Source organism: Zootoca vivipara, chromosome 7, assembly GCF_965207765.1.
Source record: "Zootoca vivipara chromosome 7, rZooViv2.hap1.1, whole genome shotgun sequence".
Lineage (NCBI taxonomy): Eukaryota > Metazoa > Chordata > Lepidosauria > Squamata > Lacertidae > Zootoca > Zootoca vivipara.
Window position 1 is genome coordinate 15,519,677 of NC_142590.1, and position 9,961 is coordinate 15,529,637.

The 9,961-nt window shown below is 40.8% G+C and overlaps 1 protein-coding gene across 4 annotated transcripts in view; it reads left to right on the top strand.

The window, feature by feature from the left end:
* The window catches only part of NEK7 (NIMA related kinase 7), an 83,934-nt gene extending 75,046 nt beyond the window's left edge, over positions 1-8,888 (top strand). For all 4 annotated transcript variants that reach the window (XM_035121366.3, XM_035121369.3, XM_035121365.3 and 1 more), the window contains one exon: positions 4,615-8,888. In XM_035121366.3, the coding sequence (XP_034977257.1) occupies positions 4,615-4,725 (111 nt within the window). In that variant the 3' untranslated portion in view covers positions 4,726-8,888. The remainder of the gene's footprint in view (positions 1-4,614) is intronic.
* The last annotated feature ends 1,073 nt before the right edge of the window (positions 8,889-9,961 follow it).

Below are 9,961 nucleotides of genomic sequence, written 5' to 3' on the forward strand. Positions count from 1 at the left end.
TTATGGTAATCTTTGTACGAAATGTTCCTTTCATATCTCCAATTTTCTTGAACAGATCTCTGGTTTTCCCCATTCTATTGTTTTCCTCTATTTCTTTGCATTGCTCATTTAAGAAGATGCTCTTGTCTCTCCTTGCTGTTTTTTGGAAATCTGCATTCAGTTTCCTGTATCTTTCCCTATCTCCCTTGCATTTTGCTTGCCTCCTCTCCTCCGCTATTTGTAAGGCCTCGTTGGACAGCCATTTTGCTTTCTTGCATTTCCTTTTCCTTGGGATGGTTTTCGTTGCTGCCTCCTGTATAATGTTACGAGCCTCCATCCATAGTTCTTCAGGCACTCTGTCCACCAAATCTAAATCCTTGAACCTGTTCCTCACTTCCACTGTGTATTCATAAGGGATTTGATTCAGATTGTATCTTACTGGCCCAGTGGTTTTTCCTACTTTCTTCAGTTTAAGCTGGAATTTTGCTATAAGAAGCTGATGATCTGAGTTACAGTCAGCTCCAGGTCTTGTTTTTGCTGACTGTATAGAGCTTCTCCATCTTTGGCTGCAGAGAATATAATCAATCTGATTTCGATGCTGCCCATTTGGTGATATCCATGTGTAGAGTCGTCTCTTGTGTTGTTGGAAGAGAGTGTTTGTGATGACCAGCTTGTTCTCTTGACAGAACTCTATTAGCCTTTGCCCTGCTTCATTTTGAACTCCAAGGCCAAACTTGCCAGTTGTTCCTTTTATCTCTTGATTCCCTACTTTAGCATTCCAATCCCCTGTAATGAGAAGAACATCCTTCTTTGGTGTCATTTCTAGAAGTTGTTGTAGGTCTTCATAGAATTGGTCAATTTCACTTTCTTCAGCACCGGTAGTTGGTGCATAAACTTGGATTACTGTGATGTTAAAAGGTCTGCCTTGGATTCGTATCGAGATCATTCTGTCATTTTTGAGATTGCATCCCATTACAGCTTTTGCCACTCTTTTGTTGACTATGAGGGCCACTCCATTTCTGCTACAGGATTCTTGCCCACAGTAGTAGATATGATAGTCACCCGAACTGAATTCGCCCATTCCCTTCCATTTTAGTTCACTGATGCCCAGGATGTCGATATTTATTCTTGTCATCTCATTTTTGACCACATCCAGCTTACCTCCACTCATGGTTCTTACATTCCAGGTTCCTATGCAATATTTTTCTTTACAGCATCGGACTTTCCTTTCGCTTCCAGGCATATCCGCAACTGAGCGTCCTTTCGGCTTTGGCCCAGCCGCTTCATCAGCTCTGAATCTACTTGTACTTGTCCTCCGCTCTTCCTCAGTAGCATGTTGGACGCCTTCCGACCTGAGGGGCTCATCTTCCAGCGTCATAACTTTTATATGCCTGTTGTCTTTGTCCATGGAGTTTTCTTGGCAGGGATACTGGAGTGGCTTGCCAGTTCCTTCTCCAGGTGGATCACGTTTAGTCAAAACTCTCCACTATGACCTGTCCATCTTGGGTGGCCCTGCATGGCATAGCTCATAGCTTCTCTGAGTTATTCAAGCCCCTTCGCCACGACAAGGCATTGATCCATGAAGGGGGAGTAATACATTAGGTGAAGTGAATACCTTCTGATTAGGAATAAGCAGTGTTTCTTTCTGCTTTAAATCCAAGTTCTTCTCCATCGCAGGAGTTTCCGAACACTGGCTTGCCCGTGTCAGCCTTTTTTTTTTTTTTTGGTCCCTTTTTATTAGTTGAGGGACATTGAGTCCCCCCCACCCTTGGAGTCTGACAAACCTGTTAAAGTAAAAAAGAAATGTGTCCCGCTGCTCCCCACTACCAGGCTAAGCTCCAGGCAAAATACTGTCATTGTGCTAAGTTCACAGAGGAGGTTAAGAAGAATAAGCCGAGCTGAAGGAGACTGCTGCTCAGAGATGCAACAGGAGCCTTCCCAGTCTTAGGTACTGTCCCAGTCTGCCTTTCGTAGAGCATGCTGGTCATCCCATACCAGACTAGAATATATTGCTATCCTGACATCTTGGCTCAGCCTAATTCACATTAGATTCCCCAGGTCAGCTGAACGCAATTGATGCTACTAGCTCCATATTAAATAGAGAACCTTCCCGACTTTATGGAAATGGATATTCGTGACAATAGGCAAAGGCATTGCGATCCTGTATTCAGCAAGAAGTCATTGTCTTTCCACACACCTCAGAAAAGAACGTTCTGCCATTCTGTGTTTTGTGCTTTTAGGGAAGATGGTTAATGGAAGTCACAGGCATTCAGGGAATAGGATGGGAGTAATTTTTTCAGCTTTGACAAATACTTCAGAGTTCATACTTAGAAAGATTTAAGGGGAGTCTGCCTCGATCACTTTCTCTCCCGTAGAGTTCATTGCATCTACCCTGTTTCTCATATTTTAAGACATACCCATAAAATAAGCCATAGCAGGATTTTTAAGCATTCAAGGAATATAAGCCATACCCCGAAAATAAGACATAGTGATAGGCGCAGCAGCAATGCCGGCCGCAGCAGGAGGAGGAGGAAAAAAATAAGACATCCCTTGAAAATAAGCCATAGTGTGTTTTTTTGAGGAAAAAATAAATATAAGACATGTCTTATAATATGAGAAACACGGTACCCAAAGTCTCGGTTTCTTCTGCTGTTTAGATGCCAGGTTTGGAGCTTCATCCCCAGCCCAAGTCCGTGTTTAAGATATTCAAAATAGGAGTAAGCAGTGGCTTATTTTTTCCATTTCCATGCTGCTGCTTCAGCATAAACCAGCCATCTTGATCAGCAGGAAATAAATACACACACACACACACACACACACACATATATATACACACACACACACACACATCCATACATGCATGCATACAGCTTCCCCTTGCAGACTTACGATATCTTGATTATAGGAAACATTTCTGATATGCATTAATAATTAATAACTATGAATAAATAATTTTATACTTTACCTTTTTGTTAAAAAAGGGAACTCCTTACACTTTTCAGTTTGTCCTACAACATTAATTTTACACATATTTCCTCTTCCGCATAGCAGCCTACAAGCAGCAGCCCATCAGTAGATAAAATACCTGTGGCATGCATGAAATACTACTACAAAGTTCCCTGGGCTAAACTTCAGGGTTCTCTTTGTGGAGCTGGAACCTTCGTTTCTCAGAGATATCTTGCCTGCCTGCCATGTAAGCAGTCTGCAAAGTGTTCAGCCATTGACTGCCTCTTGGCTAAGCTTACTAATACACTGCTCTTGTCGGCTGCAATATATCATCAACCCCTTGCATCTTCCTGTGGCAGATCATGTAGCTTTCCTATTGCATCTTGGGTCATCTCCTTCTGGATTTGTGAACTTTGAAGTTAAGCCTCACTTAAACTGAACGTGCACTCTTAATAACAAAGAACATGCATCCCCATAGGACTATTCCTTTATTTTGCAACTCTACATTGAAAAGGGAAAGTGGGGCAGTGGGGGGGGTTGATTTCATATAACTCTGGAGTCTAAGAATGCAATCCTATTCATGCATTGAGCTCAGTGAGATTTACTTGAAGGTAAGTGCGCATAGGATTGCAGCTTCCTTTTCAGTGACTTCCATGGTGAGATTAATGTAGAAGTGAATTTGAAGCATCCCACACACATTGACCTTGCAGCAGTACCTTGTGTTTAGAACGTCTTAGTCGGCAACCCTGTACCAACTTACCTGGGAGTATGCCAGTAACCTTGCATAGTATATTAAAAACCACGGACACAGTTCATCCCCATGAAGTAGTGGAACCACATTTATCTGTGTGGGACAGTATTGGTTGTTCAGTATATGTTGCTCATAAATGAATCCCTCGCTGAGTCCTTCACATGACATGACCAGGTTTCATATGAATCTTGCCAGAGGAACTGAAGGGAAAATTCAGCTCATAACATTTTGGGCCACAAGGCTTCATGGCCTTTGAAGGGTCTCTTCCAACTTGTTTCTTCTAAGGCAACAAGTTAGAGTAAATAAGTGGCTCTAACACCTATGACTCAATGAATACCAATGATTATAGTAATACCTACTTTAAACTGGTTTGCCAGGGAGGCTACCTTGTGGCCCTTCAGTGTAATTAGACTACAGCTTCCATGGTTTCTAGTCATTGGCCATGTGGGCTGTGACCTCTACCTCTCACTTCCCTCTGCAGCACGTGTAGAAACTGCTGCCTTGACCATTGGACTCACTATTGGTCTCATCCTCTCAATTCACCAGAGCTTGTCTTCACATGTAGGGGAAAGTCCCAAACTCTGAGGGTTTCAGACGCAACAGCTACCCTCACTTGGGTTATCTGGCCAATCAAAGCTGTTTCCCAGGGTGTGGCTACTTGTCACATGCTGACAGCTTATAGGAGCCACATGTTAAAACTGAGTGCAGGGAAGGGACCAAAGGTGGACAAAGGAGCATGACCAGTGGAACTACCCTTCCCCTAACCCTCCCCTACACTCCTGTGTATGCATTACTGCCACACTATTGTAGTTTTCCAGCACTCCTAATTGAAGTTTGGAGGAGGGAGAGAAGGACAGCCCTAATAACTTTGTCACACAGTGCTTTTTTCTTTTTCTTTTTGTTCCTCGTGTCCATAATATTCTTTTTTTTTTCCCTAGCTGCGACAATTAGTTAATATGTGCATCAACCCAGATCCAGAGAAGCGACCGGACATCACCTATGTTTATGATGTAGCAAAACGTATGCATGCACATACCGCCACCAGCTAAGAGACTTGGCAGCTTATGAAGAGAACGGAAAAAACAAACAAACCCACCGGAATCATTCAAGTATTGTTGTGCAAAACCTCTTCCACCTTTTCTCCCATTTTGTCTGCATCACCTAAAGTTTAGTTACATGCAATGAGCATGTTTAGCAATTTTGTCACAGAATTAATAACCTAAAATGAAGTATTTTTTTTAAAAAATGTTTTAATGGAAAACATGGAACAGTTCTAAACATGACAAAATAAGAAAATCGGCAATCCTTTCTGACTTCTGAAAGCTGCAGTTTCACACATATTTCTACATAAAGAGCAATGGTTTTACGTGGGAATAATATTTGGTTCTACATATCAGAGTTGCGGTTTTGCATGTGAGCACAACAGTGGACTCCTTAAAGGGATACTGTTGAAACTGCTCCTCAGTTGTTTTCAATAATGTGTGGAAGTGATGAATCAGCACAAATTGGTGAATTTATTGTTCATTAGTGAATATATTGTTCCATTTCCCTAGAAGCAATTAATTAACTAATAGGATTTTAATTTTTAAAAAGGAATTTTGCAGTTTACGGTTTTCCTCATCAAGATAAATGTAGATAGAAACCATTTTATTTGCTGTTGAGCTTTGATGCAGCTGCTGAATGTGAAAAAGAATTCGTTTTATTTTATTTTTTTCTGAGAAATTGTCCAACACTGAAAAAAGAATAAATCTGGTCAGCTGTTGTTGTTTTTAAAATCCTTGTACAGTACCTTAACCCCAGCTCCTAAAACTTGATATCATGTATTTGTATTATGCTGTGCCTTGCTGCTCCAAGCCTCTGGGCGAACAGAAAAGAGTGGTGTGTTTGTACAGGGCCTAGGATTCTGGTTGTATCACTGCCACAATCTGTAGGTCTCAAGATGGCGCTCCACAAAGTTAAGCATTTTCAAATCCCTTTTCATTCAGTGGTGGATTGCTAAACACGTCATATCAATGACAAAGTGCCTAATCTGGGCTGAATTTATTCAGATAATCTTTCATGTTATACATTGACTTAGTTTTAAAGGCTAGTTCAGCCTTCCCCAGCCAAGTCCCATCAGCCAACAAGGTAATCCAGGCTGAGACAGATGAAAGGTGTAGTCCAAAATATGCAGATATTACCAGACTGGGGAGGGTTGGGCTAGTTTACACCCAGCAACATTCAGTATAAGGTATACATTATATAAAATGGCCATCGCACAGAAAGTGCTTGAAATGTCCTAGGTATGGCATCTTCTCCTTGTGCTGATGCTCCCTGGGTGAATCAGAGGACTCTTTTCTTTTCCTTTTTACACCACTGCAAACCAGCAACAGGAATGGGTTTGGGCTGCCTAGAGTCAAAGCTTCAAAGGAATAGGCAATCTATGTGGCAGCCAGTCATTGATATGAATTGTCCGTTACAATGCAGACATCTGCTTCCTAAATAATTTATGTGTCTTAGAAGGGTGTTTTGTTTCCCGAAAACGTTCACTTGAGATTTTAAAAAGAGAGTTTCTTCTTTTCTTTTCTTTCTTTTTTGCATTGGCTTATATTCCAAAGCAAAATTCGTAATTAATTGAATAAACATTCATGGCCCTGAACAGGGTATTTGTTGTGGAGAGTGGAAGTATTATGTTGTAGCTGCAAGTGTTGTTTTACATAGTCTTTTAAAGTCCTGACCGGACAACTTGCAAATCTATGAAGTGTCATAGTGGGTTGGTTAACAGTTACAGCGGTTGACAGGTAGAATTTTAATCCCACTGTGACACATTTATCTCTGAGAACAAACAAGAAGCCATACAGTATTTTTTGTGCACATTAAACCAAGAGATTTTACTAATTCACCATGCAGCCATGATGCAGTTAGGCTCATCAGCAGAAAACTACCTGCACTCCTCAGGAAGCAATGCCTGACAGTGAAGCCAGACATGGCATCTTGGTGAATCTGATACGTAGCAGTTGCCTGACACGGAGCAAAGCCAAATGCAGGTTTGGCTCCTGCAATCAAAGCTGCTGCCTTCCACCACTGGGTAAGATGCATCTGTGGGGAGAAGTGGGTATAGTGAGTAAGTGGAAACAGTAGCAAGCAGCCACGCCACTGCATGGCCAGATCTCCCTACTCCTGACCACAAAGCAAAACGGAAAGGTTTACAAAGTCCCTTCATGGGTTGCTGTGCACAGCTGGTTGGGTGCGTTTAGCTTGGTGAACACCATTTAGGCAGGTCTAATCCAGAGCTTTTTTAATTGTTTGTGTTCATGCCACTTGAATGTCCACGGCAATAGTGGGATCCACTGTGCACCCAGTCTCCTAGATCGGGGTCCTAGCACAACATGGGTTTGAATGGAGCCATGATTGAGCTAGTTGAAATGATGTCCTCCTGCCTTAACCTACAAAATTCAGAAGGTGAATGCAATATGAATTATTCCGTTAGGATGATCCGTAATACTTTTCTTTTTTCACCCTGAATGAGGCTAAAAATAGTTTTGCTAAAAAGAGCATAGAACAAGATAGTAATCGCTCGATCCTCGTTGCCAAGTGCTACTAAGCAAAAGTATTCCAGCCTTTCATTAAGTCTGTTTCACCCCATCTCCCTCCACCCACTTTTAGGTCATTTTACAGGTCCGAGGGAGAAAGACTGCTGCGTTTAACATAGTAAAGTGATTTTCATCAGGTGTTCCAAGGATTCACTTTTTGCATGTTTAGTTGGATGTCGCGCTGAATTCTCTAGGTCTCACTCCTAAGTAAGTTGCACAAATTGCAGCTTTGTAAATTTCACATCTGTACCTTTATTACAAAATGCATGCTTTTGGGAAGCCAAAACCTGCTTCTAGAAGAAAATAGTGTTGGCAATAATTATGAAGCTTGCTAAGCTAATATGCCTACAGAATAAAGGTGTTTAAAAATAAAAACAATAAAAGAAATACTTCCAGTGTTGATAATGTAAGCTGCATTCTGTTGAAGGACCAATTAAGTTGATTTCAGAAGCCAGCAAAAAGAACGTTTCTGATTAGATGCTTGGTAAGCTTATGTTACGTCATATTAAGAAGGTCAGGCTGGGCACCGACGCCATTCAGGCACTCTACAATGGTAAAACGATTTGCTACGCCACACAAATTCATTGTAATGAAGATAGCTCTGCCAGTGGATCACTTGAGCATCCTGTTCATAATCTCTTCTGCTTGCCAGGGCTTCTAGGACTTGGAAGCAACAAAAGGGTAATATGAGAATCCCACTTAACAAGTTGCAGTAAAAGCTAGGGAAGAAAAAGACCTGTTCATAACTCCCTAGAAGTGGCATGCCTTCTCTTGCACTGTTCTGGTAAAACTGGAAGGATGACATTATATATTTCAGGTTGGCAAGGTGGAAACTTCCCATGTTGGTATCGCCAGCCGCAAGCAGAAGCATGTCTTCCTTTAAATGCTACTGGAGCAGTCAAAACTGATGAACAAGCTGCAGTTCACACTTTGGTTTTCCCTCCATCTGTGCAATATCTCATCTTGCTCTCATTAGCTCCCTTCATAGTTGATAGTGGAAAGGAGATGAAGTTATGTGACTTCGCTTCTACAAAACCTGGTGCTTGTTAATGTGTGTAGAAGATAGTGACAGGGTGGATGGATGGGTTGGCAGTCTGCCGAATCATCTTACCCTGTTTGCCTGGTTCCTTGCCAGGTATCAGAAAGTGGAAGGGTTGAGGGAAAGAGTCGAAAGAAAGCTAGCCGCAGACATTATAGGTTCAGGTGCAGCAGAGGTGGAATTATTTTCACTGGAACTTTATTCTATCCAAGCTCAATTCTAATCAAAGGCCAGTCTACGCTTCCTGATAAGAGTAAAATAGAACTACTTACTCAGTGTCACCTAGGGCTAATCTTTCTGACAGTGTATACTTATATATAACAAGTTAATAAATGCCTTAACTTTATCTTCAGCACTCATGGAAAATAGACATTTGTGTTGATGATTCTTTTGAAATGAATGTGTTAATCAATAACCAAAACATGTATAATTTTCTGCTGCCTTATACTCAGTTGTACTGTAATATTCCAAATAATATTTGTTGTGCTTTCTGCACCGACTCTCCGCACAAGGAATTGTACTCTTTGTTTGGAAATCTATGTTGTACAATATCTTAATATAAAAAGGCTACACAAATTAAATAAATTGGAAAGTGAAACAACTTTGATGTCCTTTTTTTGCCCTCCAAGGTTTATTTACAAGAATGTGCAAGGTGATGTGTTTCCTGAAAATGTTATTGGGAACTGAATTTGACTTAAGATGGCAGATCCAAGCAACATAAATATTTTAGAACTTGGAACCATCTTCTGTAACCCCCTTAAAATGGCCACTAATTCCAAGAAATCCCCAAAACAACAGTTCCTTTCAGACATTTGCAGACAGGTAACTGCTCAGTGGGCTCAAAGGATGATTGAAAAGTAGGATGTTCATAGGTCCCCCCCCCCCAGCCTTGCCACCAATGCAGTCTGTCAGACATCTTTGCAAGTTTCCCAGTGGAGCAATGTCTTTGCACATTGCAGATGTGCAGCAAAACATACAGGTGAAACTTGGAAAATTATAATATCAAAAAGTGCATTTATTTCAGTAATGCAACTTAAAAAGTGAAACCAATATATGAGATAGATGCATGACATGCAAAGCAAGATATGCCAAGCCTTTATTTGTTGCAATTGTAATTATTTGTCATTAGGCGGGTCAATTATAAATGGAATGTAACTAATGAAATAGCGATGTTTATGTTTTTATTATTGTAACTGTTTGTTTTATTACTGTGGAATTTCCAAAAGAAAGCATTTGTAAAAATTAAAAGAAAAATTAAAAATAGTAAGTTGCATTACTGAAATAAATGAACTTTTCGACGATATTCTAATTTTCTGAGTTTCACCTGAGTTTCACCAGGTTTAGAGCCTGCTACTGAAGCCTGTGAATACTCAAGATCTACTAAGTGTATTTGAAAAAAACCCTACATGCAGCGATTACATAACAGCATCTATAGAGGCCACAGCAACTCCTCTGCCATTACAAATGTAGCTTCTGGACAAGTTCCTCACCACCACCTGCATAATTAAACTCTGGGAACATTGAACCAAGTCCTTCCCACCACCCTAAACCAAGGCTAGAGCTATGTACATCCTGATCTTTATATTCCATTTGTTTGTTTGTTTTAAACAAAATCTGTGCTAAGAATGCTGAGTTATTCAATCTATAAATTGTGCAGATTTCCCACTAGTGAGT